This window comes from Heterodontus francisci, chromosome 3 (assembly GCF_036365525.1).
Source record: "Heterodontus francisci isolate sHetFra1 chromosome 3, sHetFra1.hap1, whole genome shotgun sequence".
Taxonomy (NCBI): Eukaryota; Metazoa; Chordata; class Chondrichthyes; order Heterodontiformes; family Heterodontidae; genus Heterodontus; species Heterodontus francisci.
Window position 1 is genome coordinate 171959181 of NC_090373.1, and position 23190 is coordinate 171982370.

A 23190-nucleotide genomic window follows, 5' to 3' on the forward strand; every position below is an offset into this window, starting at 1 on the left:
TATCTCTACACTCTGCTTACAACCTGCATGCCGTTTGATGAATGAACCATGGCTAACAGAAGTTAAAGATTGCATTAGATCAAAGGAAGTGACTTATAAGGTTGCCAAAAAAAGTGGTAAGCTTGAGGATTGGGAGCAATTTAGAATCCAGCAAAGGGAGACCAAGAAACTGATGAAGGGAAAAGAGAATATGAATACAAGCTAGCGAGAAACATAAAGGTGGACTGTAAAAGCTTGTTTAGGTATGTGAAAAGGAAAGCATTAGCAAGGACAAATGTGGGTCCATTACAGGTGGCGACAGAAGAATTTACAAACATACGAATTAGGAGCAAAAGTAGGCCATTCGGCCCCTTGAGCCTGCTCCGCCATTCAATAAGATCTGGCTGATCTGTTTCTGTTTCGAATTCCATACTCCTGTGTACTCCTGATACCCTTGATTCCCTTGCCCAACAAGAATCTACCTACCTCCGCTTTAAAAATATTCAATGGCCCCGCCTCCACCACCTTCTGAGGCAGAGTGTTCCAAAGTCACAACCCTCAGAGAAGATATTTCTCCTTCTCTCTGTTCTAAAAGTGTGACCCCTAATTTTAAAACAGTGCCCCCTAGTTCTGGACTCACCCACAAGAGGAAACATCTTTCCACATCCACCTTGTCAAGATCGTTCAGGATCTTATAGACTTCAATCAAGTCTCCTCTCACTCTTCTAAACTCCAATGAAAACAAGCCCAGTCTGTCCAACCTTTCCTCATAAGACAACCCGCTCATTCCAGGTATAAATCTAGTAAACCTCCTCTGAACTGCCTCCAATGCATTTACATCCTTCCTTTAAATAAGGAGACCAAAGCTGCACACAGTATTTGAGGTGTGGTCTCACCAATGCCCTGTATAACTGAAGCATAACATCCTTACTTTTATTTTCAATTCCTCTTGTAATAAAGGATAGCATTCCATTAGCCTTGTTTATTACCTGCTGTACCTGCATATTAACATTTTGTGACTAGAACATCTAAATCCCTCTGCATCTCGGAATTCTGCAGTCGTTCCCCATTTAAGTAATACTCTACTTTTTTATTCTTCCTGCCAAAGTGAACAACTGCACATTTTCCCACATTATACTCCATCAGCCAGATTTTTGCCCAATCACTCAACCTATCTATATCTGTCTGCAACCTCCTTCACAACATACTTTCCTACCTATCTTTGTGTCATCTGCAAATTTAGCTACCATGCCATTGCTCCCTTCATCTAAGTCATTGATATAAATTGTAAAAAGTTGAGGCCCCAGCACAGAGCCCTGTGGGACTCCACTCGTCACATCCTGCCAATCAGAAAAGGACCTATTTTTGCATACTCTCTGTTTTCTGCCAGCCAGCCAATCATCTATCTATGCTAATATGTTACCCCCTACACCTTGAGCTCCTACTTTCCATATTAACCTTTTATGTGGCGCCTTGTCAGATGCCTTCTGGAAATCCAAGTACAGTATGTCAATGGGCTCCCCTTTATCCACAGCACATGTCAACCCTTCAAAGAAATCCAACAAATTGGTTAAACATGATTTCCCTTTCACAAAACATGCTGACTATTCCCGATTACCTTGAGTTTTTCTAAGTGCCAAGCTACAACCTCCTTAATGATGGATTCTAACACCTTCCCCAAGACGGTGTCAAGCTAACTGGTCTATAGTTACCTGTTTTCTGTCTTTCCCGCCTCCCCCCTCCCCCCCTGCCCTTCTTGAATAGGGGGGGTTATATTTGCTACTTTCCAGTCTGATGGAACCTTTCCAGAATCTAGCGAATTTTGAAAAATTATCACCAACGCATCTACTACCTGATTAGCTACCTTTTTTAAGACCCTAGGATGAAGTCCATCAGGACCCAGGGACTTGTCAGCCCACAGCTCCATCAGTTTGGTCAGTACCGCTTCCCTGGTGATTATAATTTCACCAAGTTCCTCTCTTCCTTCCATCTCCTGATTTACAGCTATTGTCGGAATGTTTTTTGTATCCTCTATAGTGAAGACAGAAGCAAAATATTTGTTCATTGCAGCCACCATTTCCTTACTATCTACCACTAGCTCCCCATTCTAACTCTCTAGAGGCCCAACACTTACTTGACTTACTCTTTTCCTTTTTAAATACTTGTAGAAACTCTTGCTATCTGTTTTTACATTTCTAGCTAGCTTCCTCTCGTACTCTAATTTCTTTCTCCTGATTAACTTTTTAGTCATTCTCTGCCGTTCTTTATATTCTGACCAATCATCTGACCTGCCAGTCATCTTTGTGCAATTATATGCCTTTTCCTTAAGTTTGATGCTTTCCTTAACTTCTTTAGTTAACCATGGATGATGGGTCCTCCCCTTAGAATTTTCCTTTATAGTAGGATTATACTTATTCTGAGTATTTTGAAATATCCCCTTAAATGTCTGTCATTGCTTCTCTATTGATTTATCTCCAAGCCTAGTAATCCAGTTCACTTCAGCTAGCTCAGCTTTCATGCCCACATAGTTGCCCCTATTCAAGTTTAAAATACTAGTCTTAGACCCACTCTTCTCTCTTTCAAACTGGATGTAAAATTCAATCATATTGTGGTCGCTGCTACCCAGAGGTGCCTTTACTCTGAGGTCATTAATTAATCTTGTCATATTGCACAATACCAAGTCTAATTTATAATGGAGAATAGGGAAATAGAGTAATAGTTATACAGCATAGAAACAGGCCCTTCGGCCGATCGTGTCCATGCCGGCCATCAAGCACCTATCTATTCTAATCCCTTTTTCCAGCACTTGGCCCATAGCTGGAGAAAGTAAACAATTACTTTGTGTCTGTCTTCATTTAGGAAGATACAGGAAATTTTCCAGAAATACCAGGAAACCAAGGGACTTGTGAAAATGAGGAACTGAAAGAAATATGTAATAATAGAGGTAGTACTAAAAAAAATTAACTGGATTTAAGGTTGATAAATCCCCTTGACCAGATGAGCTAGTGTTGAAGGAGGTGGCTATAGAGATTGTGGATGCATTGGTGGTTATCTTTCAAAAGGCTATAGATTCTGGAAAGGTTCCTGCAGACTGAAAAGTAGCAAATGTAACCCCATCATATAAGGGAGGGAGAGAGAAAATGGGAACTATAGACCTGTTAGTTTGACATCAGTGGTAGGAAAATGTTAGAATCTATTATAAAGGATGTTATAACTAGAAGTTAGAAAATAATATGATTGGGCAGAGTCAGTATGGATTTATGAAAGGGAAATCATGTTTGATAAACCTGTTGGAGTTTTTTGTGGATGTTGCTTGTAGCATAGATAAAGGAGAACCAATGGATGTGGTGTATTTGGATTTTCAGAAGGCTTTTGATAAAGTCTCACACAGGGGATTAGTAAACAAAATTGGAGCACATGGGATTGGGGGGTAATATACGTGTATGGATTGAGCATTGGTTAACAGAAAGAAAACAGGGAGTAGGAATAAACGGATCATTCTCAGGATGGCAGACTGTTACTAGTGGGGTACTGCAAGGATCTATGCTGGGACCACAGCTGTTCACAATCTATATAAATGATTTGGATGTGGGGACAAATGTAATATTTCCAAATTTGCTGATGGCACAAAACTAGGTAATGTGAGTTGTGAGGAGAATGCAAAGAGGCTTAAAGGGGACTTGGACAGGCTCAGTGAGTGGGCAAGAGCATGGCAGATGGAATATAATGTGAATAAATGTGAAGTTATCCACTTCGGTAGAAAAAAACAAAGACCAAGTATTTCTTAAATGGTGAGAGGTTGGGAAGTGTTGATGTCCAAAGGGATCTGGGTGTCCTTGTTCATGAGTCACTAAAAGCTAGCATGCAGGTGCAACAAGCAATTTGGAAGGCAGGGGAATTTGAGTACAGGAGTAAAAATGTCTTGCTGCAATTGTATAGAGCCTTGGTGAGACCGCACCTGGAGTATTGTATAGTTTTGGTCTACTCATCTAAGGAAGGATATAATTGCCATAGAGGGAGTGCAACGGAGGTTCACCAGACTAATCCCTGGGATGGCTGGATTATCTTATGAGGAGAGATTGGGGAAACTGGGCCTGTATTGTCTAGAGTTTCGAAGAATGAGAGGTAATCTCATTGAAACTTGCAAAATTCTTACAGGGCTTGCCAGGGCGGATGTAGATAGGATGTTTCTCCTGGCTGGTGAGTCTAGAACCAGGGGACACAGTCTCAGAATAAGGGGCAGGCCATTTAAGACTGAGATGAGGAGGAATTTCTTCACTCAGAGGGTGGTGAATCTGTGACATTCTCTACCCCAGAGGGCTGTGGAAGCTCAATCATTGAGCATGTTCAAGACCGTAATTGATAGATATATAGATACTAATGACATTAAGGGATATGAGGATAGCATGGGAAAGTGGCGTTGAGGTAGATGATCAGCCATGATCTAATTGAATGGCGGAGCAGGCTTGATGGGCTGAATGGACTACTTCTGCTCCTATGCTCCTACATTGGGAGGTCTAGCAGTGAGTTCCCTATCTTGGCTTTGCTGTTATAAGGTGAATAGCAAAGAGGTGTCGGGTGCCTCCTTGAAGGAAGGGAAAGTAGGACTGGGATAGTTTTAGTGTGAGGGGAATGGAGGGAACAGAATTCTTAAGGTGCATTCAGGTGAACATTTTTGGCCAGTATGTAGCAAGTCCAACAAGAGACGGTGCGGTTCTGGACTTGGTTTTAGGTAATGAAGCTGGGCAGGTGGAAGGAGTTGGCAGCAGGAGGGTATTTTTGGTGGTAGTGATCATAAATCAGGTAGTTTTAACATAATTATGGAAAAGGACATAGAACAGGAGTTAATGTTCTAACTTGGGGTACGGTCAATTTTTCAAAGCTGAGAAGTGATTTAGCAAAAGTGGACTGGAAACAGAGCAGTGGGAGACATTCAAAGCGGAGATTTAGGGGGTTCAGAGTAAACATGGCCCCATAGAGAAAAAGGGTGGGACGGCCAAGTCTAGGTTCCCCTGATGTCAAGGAGCTTACATGGTATGATGAGGCAGAAAAGGAAAGCTTATGTCAGGCACCGAGAATTCAATAATACAGAAAGCTGAGAGGAGTATAGAAAGTGGAGGGGTGAAATCACAAAGGAAACTAGGAAAGCAAAGAGAGGGCATGAAAGAATTTTGGCAAGTAAAATCAAGGAGAACCTAAAGATGTTTTATCAATACATTAAGATGAAGAGGATAACTAAGGAAAGAATAGGGCCCATAAAAGACTAAAAAGGTAATGTATGTGTAGAGGATGAAGATGTGGATATGGTTCTTAATGAACACTTTGCATCCCTCTTCACAAAAGAGGGGGACGATGCAGACACAGGCAAAATTGGCCTTGTGGTTGATAGTTAGGATGATAGCTGGAGGCTGCTGGAAGATATCAATGGACTGGTCATGTGGACAGAAAAGTGGCAAAAGGAATTTAACCCAGAGAAGGAGTTAAAGAGGAGGAGTGTGAAGTGTTGGATGTGATAAACATAGGGAGAGAAGTAGTATTAAAGGGATTAGCATGCTTGAAAGTGGATAAATCACCACGGCCGGGTGAAATGTACCCTAGGGAAGAAATAATGGAAGGCCTGACCATCATTTTCCAATCCTCACTGGATACAGGTGTGATGCTAGATGATTTGGGGAGATCTGCTAACATTGTACCTTTGTTTAAAAAGGGACTGAGGGATATACTGAATAATTACAGGCCAGTCAGTCTAACCTTGGTAGTGGGCAAATTATTGGAATCAATTCTGAGAGATAGGATAAACTGTCAGTCAGTTAGAAAGGTGTGGATCAATCAAGGTTAGTCAGCATGGAGGATTGATGAGGGTAGTGCAGTTGATGTGGTCTACATGGATTTTAGCAAGGCTTTTGACAAGATTCCACATGACAGATTGGTTTTAAAAAATAAAAACACATGGGATCCAGCGGAATGTAGCAAGCTGGTTATAATATTGCCTCAGTGACAGGAAACAAAGGGTAATTGTTGACGGGTGTTTTTGCGACTGGAAGGCTGTTTCCAGTGGGGTTCCGCAGGGTTCAATACTAGGTCCCCTAATTTTTGTGGTATATATGAATGATTTGGATGTAAATGTAAGGGGAATGATCAGGAAGTTTGCGGACAACACAAAAATTGGCCTTGTAGTTGATAGCGAGGAGGATAGCTGGAGGCTGCAGGATGATATCAATGGACTGGTCAGGTGGACAGAAAAGTGGCAAAAGGAATTTAACCCAGAGAAGTGTAAGGTGATGCATTTGCGGAGGTCAAACAAGGCAAAGAAATACACAATAAATGAGAGGATACTGAGAGGTGTAGAAGAAGTGAGGGACCTTGGAGTATATGTCTACAGATTCCTGAAGGTAGCAGGACAGGTCGATAAGGTGGTTAAGAAGGTGTATAGAATCCGAGGCATAGAATACAAGAGCAGAGAGGTTATGCTGGAACTGCATAACTCATTGGTTAGGCCATGACTTGAGTACTGTGTGCAATTCTGGTCATCTCATTACAGAAAGGATGTAATTGCACTAGAGAGGGTACAGAGGAGATTTACGAGGATCTTGCCAGGACTGGAAAATTGCAGCTATGAGGAAAGATTGGATAGGCTGGGGTTGTTGGAACAGAGGAGGCTGAAGGGAGATTTGATTGAGATGTACAAAATTGTGAGGGGCCTGGATAGAGTGGATGGGAAGGACCTATTTAGCTTAGCAGAGAGGTCAATTACTTTAGAAGTCAAGATCTTCAGGAGATGAGAACAGGATAAATTGTTAAGGTGGTGAGGTGGGAAAGGATATTAAATTAATTGAGGATTTAGATTTTTAAAATCATGCCTTTCAGTCAGTACTAAGTACCGAAGTGTAATTATGAACATATTTCAATTTTTTCCTCTAGTGATATTTTCTTAATCTTTTATGTCAGTTTATCTTATTTTTCACTCTGCAAAGTATTGCTGATTTCTGTTCAGAAAAAATGTAAATAATGTAATAAAATACGTGTATAGCAAACTCTTAGCTTATTCTTATGTGAATTTGCGACATGGTCTTTTTCTGTGTTGATTATATATTGTAGCCTAGTAAATGATTTACTTCCACTCTTCCTTCCTTTTAGGGAAGCAAACAATGGGTTTTCCATTACATACTTACCCAGACAGATCTGATAACAAACTCTATCGCCTTCAAACTCCTCAGAGCCCTCTGGTGCGACCGCACATGTATGATTATTTTAATATGGATAACTATCCCACAGGGACAAATGCTATTGTAGCTGTCATCTCATACACTGGATATGACATGGAAGATGCTATGGTATGTATTTGCTTCTTGAACTAATCTGAACTCTGCTGAGAATGCACCCCTACACTCATAACCAGTGGGGTGACTAGTGTCTTTAATGTTTGCAACAAGTAATGTTCTTTACCTGTCACTAAATGGCACACACCTCTTCAATTTTCTTTGTTGGTGATTGAAAGTCTCGCCTGGGTCGGTCACTTCTACTATTGAGAGGGACAGTCGGCAGCTGCTCACAGACTTCTGTTAGTTTGGGGACAGTTTCCAAGAGGCATGTGTTAGCAACTAGTCTATCCCAACTCCTGTTGCAGCAACATATGTTGACAGGGCTCAGTAGAAAGAGGTTCATGCGGATCAACACTGGCATAGACCAGTTTCTCTGCTGTAAATGCTATGCAACATAATCCTGTTGTCTTACATAGAGAAGCTTGTTTTGATTGTTTTTAGATTTAAACAATTGCCTGTTCCAATACTGTAGGAAACCCAATTTCACCAGGTCTTTCTCTGCATTTAGAAACCATCAAGCTAAACCTATGAGAGTAACCTCTGCCTGTCTCCTGTTTTATTTCCTGAATTTTACTATGCTTATTTTAGTAGTTTCATACAGTATATTCTGTCTAGCTCCTCCACATGATTTAACTTGGGAAGTAAAATTTCCATTTAGATAAAAGCAGCAATTCTACTGGGCAAGACCGGAGTCACCAAGCACTGCATTAAAATTAAAACACATGCAAGTTACTGATGCACTGAATACACTATATGCAAACACACAGACCACAAGTGTGCTAAAGACCATCAGCTGTTGATAAATCTCATTTTCACAGGACTGTTCTTCTCTATCATGGAGCACTAACCAGTGAGTTAAGACAGTGGACTCTGGACCAGGGTCTGAATCTAGCTTAGTCTGATGCGATGAAAGTATCTTCAGATGAAAGGATCCAATGTGAAAACTGGGGTAAAATGAGCAGTGTGACTCAAAAGGACAGCTGGTGTAGGAAATGGAAGTTGACGCACTGGCTCAGTTTGTGATGTTCTCTGAAGTTTGTTTTGAGATGCATTGATGATGCAGTATAGAAGGAGCTTTAGTCTGCATCTGACTAGGGATTGCTTGGTAATGGCACTGGATGCTTGAAGTGGAAATTGTGCAATCTAAGCATTCCTTACCTTAATTAGCAAGTAATTCAAAAACATTACATAATAAAAATAAAGCCCTATAGTAATTATGCTCATCGTTATAGATGATTAAATTATAAACAATTTGGGGAAAAATATATTTCCAATATGTGGAGTTTAGTTTTGGGAAATGTTTTTATATGTTGAACTAGCTGTATGCATTACTGATTCTAACAGCATGTGTTTTCTTTTTTTATATAAAAAAGATAGTCAACAAGGCATCTTGGGAGCGAGGATTTGCCCATGGAAGTGTTTATAAGACTGAAATGATAGACCTTGACCAAAAGGTTAAGCAAAGTGATGGTAACTTTGTGTTTGGTGTCAAACCTGGTGATAAGCGCACAGCGCAGAAACTCGACGACGATGGACTACCATTTATTGGGGCCGTACTGGAGTATGGTGATCCGTTTTATAGTTACATGAATCTCAACACTGGGGATAGTTCTGTGATGTACTACAAGTAAGTAAAAATTAGATCATATCTGGTGTGAATACTCAGTACATTGCCACACTGATAATGTAAAGTGTGGGAAATTTGTTCTGAGTTTATTTGCATTGCTTTTGGCAACAGATCCAAGTGAGACCTGAGCTGGAATTAGTTTCCTGTAACCTTGTACATTGTGCAAGATGGCTAGATGTGTTCTTTTGTATTTTTGCCCTCTGTACACTTGCTGACCGATATGGATCATATTTTTGTTTCAACATATACCATATTTTTAAAAAACCACACACGCACTAACTGGTAATTCATTCTGTTGCCATTTATGGGATGTTGCTCATGCAGATTAGACTCCTGTGTCAGGCTACATACCGACTGTGACTGCACCTCAAAAAGTAATTTGTTGTGTGATGTGATTTTGAGATGTTTCGATGACCTGATAAAAGCACTGTACTAATGCAAATCCTTCCCTTTTTCTAATGCATGGGCCCAGGGATGCAGTCAGAAAATTTAACGATGTTTTTTTCTAACAATATTGCATTTGGATCTCCAGAAATTCTGGGATAGAATGGTCACTTCTAACTTGGTTACATTTTGTTTCCAGGTTAGAGTTTAGGCTGCAGGTGAAGTGAGCATTGTGAAACTAATGGTAACATTCATAAAATTTACCTGCTTGTGGATCTGTACCTTTTAGCCAGACACTGAGCTTTAAAGATTGTCAATAGATTTACATTTTTTATGTTGCTTATTTTCCCACAGAAGCAAAGAAGGCTGCGTTGTGGATAACATCAAAGTCTGTAGCAATGATAATGGAACAGCGCCGTTTAAGCGTGTGTGCATCACTATGAGGGTCCCTCGTAACCCTACTATTGGAGATAAGTTTGCTAGTCGACATGGACAAAAGGGCATCTTGAGTCGACTGTGGCCAGCAGAGGACATGCCATTCACGGAGAGCGGAATGATGCCAGACATTCTATTCAATCCGCATGGCTTCCCTTCCCGTATGACCATAGGGATGTTGATCGAGAGCATGGCGGGCAAGTCTGCCGCCATGCACGGCCTGTGCCATGATGCCACGCCGTTCACGTTCTCTGAGGAAAACTCTGCCCTGGAATATTTTGGGAAGATGCTGCAGGCTGCTGGGTACAACTACTATGGGACGGAAAGGCTGTACAGTGGCATCAGTGGGGTGGAGCTGGAGGCAGACATTTTCATTGGGGTGGTTTACTACCAGCGCTTGCGTCACATGGTGTCTGACAAGTTCCAGGTTAGAACTACTGGGGCAAGGGATAAGGTGACTAACCAGCCCCTGGGAGGGAGAAACGTCCAAGGCGGCATTCGATTTGGAGAGATGGAACGTGACGCCCTGCTGGCTCATGGAACGTCCTTCTTGCTTCAAGACCGCCTCTTCAATTGCTCCGACCGATCCATGGCCCATGTGTGCATCAAGTGTGGCAGCCTTCTGTCACCAGTACTGGAAAAGCCCCCGCCATCGTGGTCTGCCACACGTCACAGGAAATATCAGTGTACTGTGTGTCGACAATCGGACACCATTGAGATCGTCTCTGTTCCCTATGTTTTCCGATACTTCGTAGCTGAACTAGCAGCGATGAACATTTGCGTTCGACTTGATGTGAGATGATCTGGCGGAATCATTTTAGTGGAGTTTTCTTCTAAATAAATGGATTTCACTCAATTTGTATTTTTTGTACAGAGGGTGGGGAAAGATGACATATAGTAAAAGCTGTACTGTGCTGAAAGATCAGTGCAAACTGTTTCAAACTGATTTGTATTCAGATCTTGCTGCAGACTCTTGGTGGCAGCACACGCATCGGTATTTCATGGGATTTCTTTGAGAATTAAGTTCCTTTTAACTGGCTGCTGATAATGGGTTGGCAGTTGCATTGTCAGAGGAGCTTTAGAGTGAATTGTATACAATAATGGCAATATCTACAGAATCTTTCATAGTGACCATTTTGTTATGTCTCCCAAAAAACTGCAGTCTTAATGCACAGTCTGAAGACCTGGTTGTGAAGGTCTGAGGGGTGCTGCTGTGGAAATAGTACAACAGTAAATCACATTTATTTTTAAAGAAAAGTTGCTTTGACTTTTATTCCCAAGCATTTCCTCCTTGCCAATAGGGCTTCTTCAAGTCTATGAGGCTGTGCTGCAGCCTGCTCCCAAATCTCCACTCTCCCACTCTGGGGTGCAGTGCACCAGTTTATTCTGATCTTCATTGCTGCCTTGTTTGCTTGTTACCTTACCCCGTTACAGAAAATGGGAAATCAAAAGCTTTTGGGAATTTGAAATTGTGATGTTAGCTGATGATTCAAAGAATGCTTCGCTGCTGAGACTGCTCTGTCCTGTAAATTAGATATTAAACTGGGTACTTTCCACCTGTCCTAGTGATTCAGGCAGGCGTTAAAGATTCCATTTTACTGGGAGTTGTGTCCTGCTTAATATTTCTCCCTAAACCAAAATAGAAAAAACTTTAATTGGTCGTTCATCTCATTGCTTGTGAGACTTATTATATTTCTCTGTACAATAATTGAGACTGCATTTTGCTGTACATGGAATGCTATTACGCATTTCTGGGAGTTATGATAAGGTAGTATACAAATACAACTCTTCAAGTACTGTAGAAGAAGTCCTAGCAGGACTTTTTTGTTACCTTGTGGCTGGTTCACAAATCTGAGCTATGGTTTGAAGTATAAAATGTTAGCACATGTGAGTCTTTCACTTTACAGATGTTTGAGCATCTACAAGGATCTGATATTAACGAGCTATTATGTACAAAAATTTTACGAGAAAACTTTCAGCTGCTGCTCTTAAATTTTCAAAAGGCTGTTGTACTTAAGAGGAAATTCCTGATAAAAGTGATACCATCACAATTTCACAAGAAAATGATCATTTTAAATAATTCACATTGGCACCACACCTTAAGTACTTCACTTGAGCTCACTTCTGGTCGCTATGACACAAGGGAAACATTCAAATATTAGAGGCAGTGTAGAGAAGAGCTATGAAGCTGTTTCTTACCATCAGGGGTCTGGGTCTTGGCAAAAGACTGGAGAAACTTGGGACTTCCAGCCTTGAAAGGGGTGAAGGGTGATCTTATGGATATATTTAAGATTGGTAAGGGTATAAAGTTAACCCAGAATTTTACGTTAAATTGTGGGGATTTAAAAAATTCTCAAGGATTCTAAAAATGTATTTCCTATCCGAGTTGCCTTGAGAAAGTGGTGGTGGGAGACCTCTTTGAACTGCTGCAGTCTGTGTGGTGAGGTGCTCCACAACGCTATTACAATTCTATGTAGTAATTTGATACAACTGAGTGGCTTGCTAGACCATTTCAGAATAGTTAAGAACCAACCATATTGGTATGTTACTAATCACATGCTAACCAGATCGCTAAGTTTCCTTACCTAAAGTATAGCAATGAACCAGTTTTTATGACAATCTGACATTTCCAAATCCATCCTTTTATTTCCAGATTTAAAATTAAATTCAGTTCTCGAATTGACACATTGGAACTATTCTCTGAATTACCAGTCTGGTATCATAATCCTGATGCTGCAATACCTGTACAACAAGGGAACACAGATTTAAACTAGTAAAAGGTTATTTTAGGATTACTCGCAGAATATTTTTCATAAATTATCAATATGTGGAACAGAATCCAAGTAATAGGGCAAAAACATTAGAATCATTTTTTAAAGAAAAAATTGGATGCTACGGAGCGGTAGGGAGTTTATGGATATTAGAATCATAGAAAGTTTACGGCACAGAAAGAGGCCGCTTGGCCCATTGTGTCTGTGCCGGCCAAAAAACGATCCACCCATTCTAATCACACCTTCCAGCATTTGGTCCGTAGCCCTGCAGATTAAGGCACTTGAGGTGTATTTCCAGACTTCTCCGGATAGATGAATTGAGATGGATCACGTTGCCTTCCTCGTGCATAATTACCTAATGCAAATTGCATATTTGGCATTTTAAAAGGCTGAATCAGCTGATCAGGTTATAATGATAACCTAACTTCTAACAGTTCATTAATAAAAAACGACATTATGGTATGACGGCACTACCCAGTCTATACCTTTTTCTGCAGATTTTTGCTTTTTTTCTATATAGTGTTTTTGGGCACTTGAAGGTGGGTTGCTGAAATCTGCAGGTTTAAAAAAGACAGGCAAAGTAGGCTGCATTTTGAAATCTTTCCTGTATTGTGGATTAGAAACTGCGACATAAGATCATGCCAAAAGTTGTGCAATATCTGATTTTAATCAGTTCATAATATAATGCAGACTGGTGCCTTTCATCATATTTTAAAATTCTGCTCCGACCAAAAGCTTTGTGCCATCAATTTATCCTTATTATCTGATTTATGCACTGATTTCATCTACAGCTACGTGCACTTATGTTCCTAGGTACATTCTTACCTTTCAGTCAACCTATGGTTATTTGAGATGCATATAACTGCAGAACATCCATTATAATTTGTGAATATGCAACTTGGATGCAGTGGATTCATTCCATGAATGTGTGTGAAACCTCAAAGAAATCCGGGCATCCTTTGTCCTGTAAACTTCTAGTGGTTTTAAACTAGGACTATGGAAAAGTAACAGATGAATTCCTTCCTTGTGAGGTTGACTTTGGGAGTACTGTAGTGAACATTTGAACTTGACTGTAAGTTTAATATCCTGAGGATGTTTGGAGGACCAATCTTATTTCCCTATTTTTTTAAAAATCACCATGGCTAGACTTTTAACAGGTTGTCTGCTTTTGCAACAATAATGAAAATTAAACTGCTGCCTGTAAAACCTGCTTTCTGCCACTTTAGTACCAGTTGAGTGATACTGCACTATTTGGGAAAACAATTCAGTCATGCTTGTTTTTTTAAAAATTGAGAACAACGGCAACAACAACTTGTATTTATATAGTATCTTTAACGTAATAAAATGCACCAAGGCACTTCACAGAGACATTATAAAACAAAATATGACACTGAACCACGTGAGCTATTGGGTCAGATGACCAAAAGCTTGGTCACAGAAGTAGGATTTAAGGAGTGTCTTAAAGGAGGAAAATTAGGTAGAGAGATTTAGAGAGGGAATTCCAGAGCTGAATGCCTAGGCAACTGAAGGCACTGCCACCAATGGTGGTGCGATTAAAATTGGGGATTCTTAAGAGGCTGGAATTAGAGAAGCGCAGATATCAGGGGGTCATGGGTCTGGGGGAGATCATAGATATAGGGAGGGTCCAGGCCAGGAGGATTTGAAACAAGGATGAGAATTTTAAAATGGAAGCATCATTTAACTGGGAGCCAATGTAGGTCGGCGAGCAAGGGCTAATGGGTGATTGGTATTTGCTATGAGATGATATGGGAAGAGATTTGCATGACGTCAAGTTTACAGAGGGTAGAATTTGGGCAGCCAGCCAGCAGTGCATTAGAATAGTCATGGATGGATGAGGATTTCAGCAGCTGATGAGAAGCAGGGGAAGAGATGAGCGATGTTATAGAGGTGGAAATAGGCAGTCTTAGTGATGGCAAAGATATGTGGTTGAAAGTTCATCTTGGGGTCAAATGTGACACCGAGGTTGCAAACAGTCTGATTCAGCCTTGGACAATTGCTAGGGAGAGGGATGAAATTGGTGGTGAGGGAGTGGAGTCTCGTGGGGTTGAAGATAATGGTTTCAGTCTTCCCAATATTTAATTGGAGGGAATTTCTGCTCATCGATACTGGGTATCAGAGAAGCTGTCTTGACCAATTTAAGAGACAGTGGAGGAGTTGAGAAAGAAAGTTGGTGAGGTGGAGCTGGGTGTCGTCAGCTTACATGTGGAAACTGAAGCCCTGTTTTCGGATGATGTTGCCGAGGGGAAGCATATCTATGAGAAATAGGAGGGGGCCAAGGATAGATGCTTGGGGGGATACCAGAGGTGCAGGAATGGAAAGAGAAGCCATTAATGGTGCTTCTCTAGCTATGATTAAATAGACAAGAATGGAACTGGGTGAAAGCAGTCCCACAGTGGAGAGGCATTGGAGGAAGTTGGTGTGATCAACTGTGTCAAAGGCTGCAGACAGGTTGAGAAGGAATAATTTACCTTTGTCACAATCACATAGGGTGTAATTTGTGACAGACAGGAGCCATTTTGGTACTCTGGCAGGGGTGGAAACCAGACTGCAGGGATTTAAGCATGGAGTTCTGGGAAAGACTGGCTAGAATTTGGGAGGTGACAAGAAGTTCAAGAACTTTGGAGAGGAAAGGGAGGTTGGAGATGGTGCGGTAGTTTGCAAGGACAGAGGAGTCGAGGTTTTTTTATTGAGAGGGGTGATGATGGCAGATTTGAAGCCAAAATCGATAGAATTTTTTAAAAATTCATTCATTGGATGTGGACATCACTTGCAAGGATAGCATTTACTGTGCATCCCAAATTGCCGTCGAGAAGGTAGTGGTGGCTGCCCCCTTGAACCACCGCAGTCCCTGTGGTGCAAGGTACACCCACAATGCTGTTCAGGGCATTCCAGGAGTTTTTTCCCCAGTGATAGTGGAAATATTTCCAAGTGAGGATAGTGTGTGACTTGGAGGAGAACTTGCAGGTGGTGATGTTCCCATGTGCCTGATGCCCTTCTGGGTGGCAGATGTTGTGGGTTTGGAAGGTTCTGTCAGAGGACCATTGGCAAGTTGCTGCAGTGCATCTTGTAGATGGTACACACTGCTGCCACTGTGTGCCTGTAGTACAGGGAGTTAATGTTTAAGATGGTGGATGGGGTGCGAATCAAGCGGGCTGCTTTGGCTTGGATGTTATTGAGCTTCTTGAGTTTTGTTGGAGCTGAACTCATCCAGGCAAGTAGGGAATATTCCAAAGCACTCTTGGTGGAAAGGCGTTGGGGAGTCAGGAGGTGAGATACTTATTGCAGAATTCCCAACCTTTGACCTGGTCTTGCAGCCACAGTATTTATATTGCTAGTCCAGTTAAGTTTCTGGTAAATGGTGGTCTCCAGGTTGTTGGTGGGGGATTAAATTATGCCATTGAATGTCAAGAGGAGATAATTAGATTCTCTCTTGGAGATGGTCATTGCCGAGCACTTGTGTGGCGTGAATATTATTTGCCACTTATCAGCCCAAGCCTGAACGTTGCCAAGGCTTTGCTGCATTATCTGTAGAATTGCGACTGAAACTGTGAACATTGCAATCAGCGAACAACCCAACTCTGACCTTATAATGGAAGGAAGGTAATTGATGAAGCAGATGAAGATGGTTGGGCCTAGGACACATCCTTGAGGAACTCCCTGTAGTCCAGGAGCTCAGATGATAGGCCTCTAATAACCACAACCATCTTCCTTTTTGCTAGGCATGACTGCAGTCAATGGAGAGTTTGCCCCCTTATTCCCATTAACTTCAATTTGACTAAGGCTCCTTGATGTCAAGGGCAACCACTCTCACCTTACTGCTGGAATTCAGCTCTTTGGTCCATGTTTAGACCAAGGATTTAATGAGGTCTGGAGCCAAGTGGCCGCAGAACCCAAACTGTGTGTCGGTGAGCAGGTTGTTGGTGAATAGTGAGTGAGCACTATTGATGACACCTTCCATGACTTTGCTGACAATTGAGAATGGGGCAGTAAATGGCTGGATTATATTTGTCCTTTTGTTTTTGTGGACAGGACATACCTGAGCAATTTTCCACATTGTTGGTTAGATGGTAGTGTTGTAGTGGAACAGCTTGGCTAGGAGTATGGCTAGTTCTGTAGCACAAGTCTTCAGCACAACAGCCGGGATTTTGTCAGGGTCTGCAGCCTTTGCAGTGTCCAGTGTACTCAGCCATTTCTTGATATCTTGTGGAGTGAATTGAATTGGCTGAAGTCTGGCATCTGTGATGCTGGGGACCTCAGGTGGAGGCCAAGATGCATCATCAACTTGGCACTTCTGGCTGAAAATGGTTGCAATTGCTTCAGCCTTGTCTTTTGCATTTATGTGCTGTGCCCTGCCATCACTGAAGATGGGGATGGTCGTTGAGCCTCTTACTGTTCAATTGTTCACCACCATTCATGACTGAATATGGCAGGACTGCAAAGCTTTGATCTGATCTGTTGGTTGTGGGATTGCTTAGCTCTGGCTATAGCATGCTGCTTCTGCTGTTTGGCATGCATGTAGTCCTGTGTTGTAGCTTCACCACTTGTAGGTACATCTGGTGCTGCTACTGGCATGCCCTCCTACACTCCTCATTGAACCAGGGTCGGTCCCCTGGCTTGATGGCAATGGCGGAGTGAGGGATATGCTAGGCCATGAAGTTACAAATTGTGGCGCAATACAATTCTGCTGCTGCTAGCCCACAGTACCTCATTGTGCCCAGTTTTGAGCTGCTACTTAATCTATTCCATTACAGTGATAGTGCCATACACGATGATGGAGTGTGACCTCAGTGTGAAGACAGGTATTTTGTCTTCAGAAGGACTGTGCACTGGTCACTCCTACCAGTGCTATCATGGGCAGATGCATCTTTGACAGGTAGATTGCTGAGGATGAGGTCAGTAGGATTTTCCCTCATGCTGGTTTCCTCATCACCTTCCGTAGGTCCAGTCTGGCAGACATTTCCTTCTGGACTTGGCTAGCTTGGTCAACAATGGTGCCACTGAGCCATACTGAGGTCCCCAGCATCACAGATGCCAGTCTTCAGCCAATTTGATTGCGTTCACGTGATAGAGAAACAGCTGAGTGCACTGGATAAAGCAAAGGCTATGATGTCCCAACAACATCACAGCTGTAGTATTGAAGACCTGTGCTTCATACTAGCCATGATCCTAACCAAGCTATTCCACTACAGCTATAATGCTGGCATCCACATGGCAAAGTGGACACTGAAGTCCCCCACTCAGAGTAAATTGTGTGCCTTGCTACTTTCAGCGCTTCTTCCAAGTGGTGTTCAACATGGAGAAGCATTGATTCATCAGTTGAGGGAGGATGGTAGGTGGTAATCAGAGGGATTCATTGTCCATGTCTGACCTGATGCCATGAGACTTCATGGGGTCCAGAATCAATAATGAGGACTCTCAGGGCCATACCCCGCTGACTGTCTTGCACTGTGCTGCTACCTCTGTTGCGGCTGTCCTGCTGGTGCGTCAGGGCATACCCAGTGATTGGTGACGGACTCTGGGCTATTGCCTGTAGGACAGCTTTCCCAATTTTGTCACAAGTCCCCAGATGTCATTGAGGAGAACTATGCAGAGTCATCTGGACTTGGTGTGCCTTTGTCCATTTCCGGGCACTAGGTCGATGCCGGGTGATCTGCCCGGTTTTATTATTTAACCTTTCTGTTTGATACAATTGAGTGGCTTGCTCGGGCATTTCCGAGGGCAGTTAATAGCCAACCATATTGCTGTGGATCTGGAGTCACATGTAGGTCAGACTGCGTAAAGATGGCCGATTTCCTTCCCTTAAAGGACATTAATATACCAGATGGGTTTTTACGACCATCTGGTATTTTCATGATCATCATTACTGAGACTAGCTTTTTATTCCAGATTTCTGAGGTGAGAGAATCGTTAACAATGCCAGCTAACATGGGAGCCAGGAAGGCTGGTGGGTGGTTAGTAGTTTAGTGGGACTAGGGTTTAGAGAGAAGGAGGAGGGTCTCATGGACAAGATGAGCTCGGAGAGAAACTAGAGAAGGAAACAAGTTCAAAGCTAGGGCAGGGGAAAGTCTTAGAGGACTTAGAGTCTGGCCCAGTGGGTTAGGTGAGGTGGGGCGGGCAGCTGATCAGATGGTCTCAATTTTGGTGACAAAGAAATACATGAGCTCCTTGCACTTGTTGCAGGTGAGGGTGGAGGAGACAGGGGAAAGGGGTTTAAGAAGAAGGGTTCCAGTAAGGAGCCTGAGAGTTACATTTGCATTCTAGGATGATACTGGAACAGTGAGTAGTTTTCACAGATAAGAGCAGGACCTGATTGGACCACGTAAGGCACTGTCAGATTTGGTGGTGAATGGCTAAACCAGTTATCTACCATATCCATTCAAACTGCATCCCTTGGACTTAAGGGAGTGGAGATGAGGGCCATACTGGGGGAATGGTCAGGGTGAGAGAGAGTAATGGTCTTTAAGGGGGACGAGGGTATCGAAGGTGGAGGTGAGGGTTATGTTAAGCAGATCCGTAGCTGCAGAAATGTCATGGTGAACAGAGGGCCAAAGGCTAGACAACTGGAAACTTGACAGGGCAGTTCTAAGTAAATTGGGGCAAGAGCTTTTCCAGGGGCGGATAAAGAAGGAGGTAGGAGGGGAAGTGGGATGTGGGTGGAGAATGATACAAGGAAGTGATCAGAGATGGCCTTATCTGTGATTGCTGCTATGGGGGTAGCAAGACCATGTGAGATGGCAAGAATATAGGTTGGGGAGATTACATGGAGGGTGGGGTTAAACCAAGGTGAAGGGACAAGTCCCACATCTAGTGGATATTACGATTGAAAAGAGCATATAAAAAAAGTCAGGGGGCTGAATTTTATGATTCACCTGGTGGTCCCACTTCTGACGTCAGTGGCTGCACTGCTGAGATCATTTTGCATGATGGCAGCGCTTATACCCATAAAACTAACTCATCACCTATCCCACTAGCCACTTCTTATAACACCCTAGGATGAAGTCCATCAGGACCCGGGGACTTGTCAGCCCGCAACTCCAACAATTTGTTCAGTACCACTTCTCTGGTGATTGTAATTTTCTTGAGTTCCTCCCTCCCTTCCATTTCCTGACTTACAGCTAATACTGGGATGTTACTTGTATCCTCAATAGTGAAGACCAATGCAAAATATCTGTTCAATTCATCTGCCATCTCCTTATTATCCATTATTAATTCCCCAGACTCACTTTCTATAGGACCAACGCTCACTTTAACTCTTTTTAAACTTTAACAGTTTTTCAAATATCTATAGAAACTCTTGCTATCAGTCTTCATATTTCTAGCTAGCTTTCTCTCTAATTTTACCTTCCTTTACATCTTGACAAATATATGAATAGGAAGGGAATAGAGGGATATGGGCCCCGGAAGTGCAGAAGGTGTTAGTTTAGGCAAGCATCAAGATCGGCGCAGGCTTGGAGGGCTGAATGGCCTGTTCCTGTGCTGTACTGTTCTTTGTTCTTATCAATCTTTTAGTGATTCTTTGCTGTGTTTTATATTCTGTCCAATCTTCTGACCTGCCTCCTATCTTTGCACAAATATAGGCTTTTTCTTTAAGTTTAGAGTCATAGAGTTATACAGCACAGAAACAGGCCCTTCGGCCCATCGTGTCTGTGCCGGCCATCCAGCACCTATTCTAATCCCATATTCCCGTACTTGGCCCATAGCCTTGTATGCTATAGCATTTCAAGTGCTCATCTAAATACTTCTTAAATGTTGTGAGGGTTCCTACCTCCACCACCTCTTCAGGCAGTGCATCCCAGATTCCAACCACCCTCTGGGTGAAAAAATGTTTCCTCAAATCCCCTCTAAACCTCCAGCCCCTTACCCTGAATCTATGCCCCCTGGTTCTTGACCCCTCCGCTAAGGGAAAAAGTTTCTTCCTATCTAACCTATCAATGTCCCTCATAATCTTGTATACCTCAATCATGTCCCTCCTCAGCCTTCTCTGCTCCAAGGAAAACAACCCTAGCCTTTTCAGTCTTTTCTTCCTAGTTAATTTGGTATGTAACCAAGAGATCAAACAACCTTTTCTAGCTTCCCAACTACGGACAATCAATCAGAATTTAACTTTTTACCCAACAGACCATAAACCATCACTTTTTTAGGCATAAACTTTCTTTTACCTGGATTTACTTTTACACAGCTAGTTACAGTACTATCAATTTTCAGCTGTAAGTCAAAGAATTACATAAAAGGTTTCATAAAACTTGTAATAGCTTTTCCTCTCATTGTGAGAGGTCCTATATTTAAAGTTAACCTAAACAGAACAAAACAAATTCTAACCATAGTTCAAAATAAAAAAAAATTGGTGCTTTGGCATTTTTTATTTTATGCATTTATAGTATTCTGAAAGAGTTAAGTTGGGTGCTCAGTAGAAACAAATTTCTCCAAGCTCATGAAAAGTTATTTGGTATTATAGCAGATGCTGAAATATTGTGATATTTTGCTGGGAATTTCAACTGATTAGACACTTTTTGGCAATTTATTCTGATCCCATAAAAATGAACCACACAAATACTAAAAGAAAATCAGCTATTTTATATTATTAAAATCATGATGGCTGCCATGTAATTGAAAAGTTCTATCTATATATCTTCCTATGGACTTTCCCATGTCATAGGTGTCCATACTTACCTGTAACCCTGGCCTGCAGGTGATGCTGGATTTCTAATGTTAACCTGATCACTAAAGTAATGTTGGATCCATCATGGAAAAATATTGGGCCACATTTTGCCGCTAAAATAATGATGAGGCAAATAGTCTTTTGTGAGAGACAGCAAGAGACAGAGGCCGGAATTTTATAGCTCCCATTGAGCAGACTGGTGGCGGGCATGCCGTTCCCGGTGTCTTCCCACCCCTACTTCAATTTTACACAGGACGATACTATCTTTAACTGTCTTAGTTAACCAGGGATGGCAGGTCCCATCCTTGGAATTTTTTTTCTCATTGAAACGTATCTATTCTGTGTATACTGAAATATCCCCTTAAACGTCTGTCACTGCATCTCTATTGGCCTATCCCTTAATCTAATTTGCCAGTTCACTTTAGCTAGCTCTGCTTTCATGCCCTCATAATTGCCCTTAAGTTTAAAATACTAGTCTTGGACCCACTCTTCTCTCCCTCAAACTGAATGTAAAATTCAATCATATTATAATTGCTGCTACCTAGGGGCACCTTAACTAGGAGATCTTTAATTAATCCTATCTCGTTGCACAATACCAGGTCTAGTATGGCCTGCTCTCTGGTTGGCTCTAGAACATATTGTTCCAAGAAATTATCCTGAAAACATTCTATGTACTCATCTAGGCTGCCTCTGCTCATCTGATTTTTCCAGTCTATATGTAGGTTACAATTCCCCATAATTATTGCTGTACCTTTCTGACAAGCTGCCATTATTTCTTCCTTTATACTCTGTCCTACAGTGTGGTTAATGTTAGATGGCCTGTACACCACTCCCACAAGTGACTTTTTGCCTTTATGATTTCTCATCTCTACCCAAACTGCTTCTACATCCTGGTCTCCTGAACTGAGGTCATTCTTCTCTATTGCACTAATATCATCATTAATTAACAGAGCACCCCTCCACCTTTTCCTAGCTTCCTGTCCTTCCTAAATGTCATGTACCCTTCAGTATTCAGGTCCCAATCTATGTTGTCCTGCAGCCATGTCTCTGCAATGGCTATCAGATCGTTTCTATTATTTCTATTTCTATTCGATTGCTTCTATTTGCACTCTCAGTTCATCTGTTTTGTCTCTAATGCTACATGCATTCAGATACAGAGCCTTTAGTTTTATCCTTTTATTATTTTTGTAACCTCTAGCCTGCTCTGTTGATTTACTTTTAGATTTGTACGCTCTGCCCCTTCCTGTCACAGTCTATCATTTCACATATTAATACCTTTCTCTCTTGCCTTGTTTCTACTCCTTGATTTACCATATCTTCCCAAATTTGATCCCTTGCTATTTCCATTAAACTATTCAGTTTAAAACCCTCTCTACTTCCCTAGTTATATGGCTTGCTAGAACACTGGCCACAGCACGGTTCAGGTGTAGACCATCCTAACGGTACAGCCACCACTTTTCCTAGTACTGGTGCCAGTGCCCCACAAACAGCAACCCACTTCTACCACACCAGTCTTTGAACCATGCATTAATTTCTCTAATCTTATTTGCCCTATGCCAATTTGCACGTGGCTCAGGTGAGCTGAGGTTTGAACAAGCTCAAGTTTATAGAAGATAGCAGGCCAGGCAAGAGAGCATTGGAATGGTTGAGACTAGAGGCAACAAAAGCATGAGGGTTTCAACAGCAAACAAGCTGAGGCAGGGGTTGGAATGGGTAATGTTACAGAGGTGAAAGTAGGTGGTCTTCGTGATGGAGAAGATGTGGGTCTGAAGCTCAGCTCAGGGTCAACTAGTATCCATCTTAATGAAACACCAAATAAATTCCACTGATTTTACGTAAATGTCAGTGGTAAACGTAACTTGTCAATGACGTTTTGTTGCAAGTTTATGACTTTTTACAACACAGCAAGTGAGAAAAATAGTAAAGAAATTCACTCACTATCACATCCTACTGCAGACAGGGAGGCGAGACTGTGTTTCAGAAGTACCAAAG

General features: G+C 42.0%; 1 protein-coding gene across 1 annotated transcript in view; it reads left to right on the top strand.

Moving 5' to 3' along the window:
• polr1b (RNA polymerase I subunit B) overlaps nucleotides 1-10667 on the top strand; it is a 53132-nt gene extending 42465 nt beyond the window's left edge. Inside the window, exons 13-15 of the mRNA XM_068027648.1 lie at nucleotides 7117-7313; nucleotides 8675-8928; nucleotides 9667-10667. Coding sequence (XP_067883749.1) covers nucleotides 7117-7313; nucleotides 8675-8928; nucleotides 9667-10549 — 1334 coding nt within the window. The 3' untranslated portion in view covers nucleotides 10550-10667. The remainder of the gene's footprint in view (nucleotides 1-7116; nucleotides 7314-8674; nucleotides 8929-9666) is intronic.
• The last annotated feature ends 12523 nt before the right edge of the window (nucleotides 10668-23190 follow it).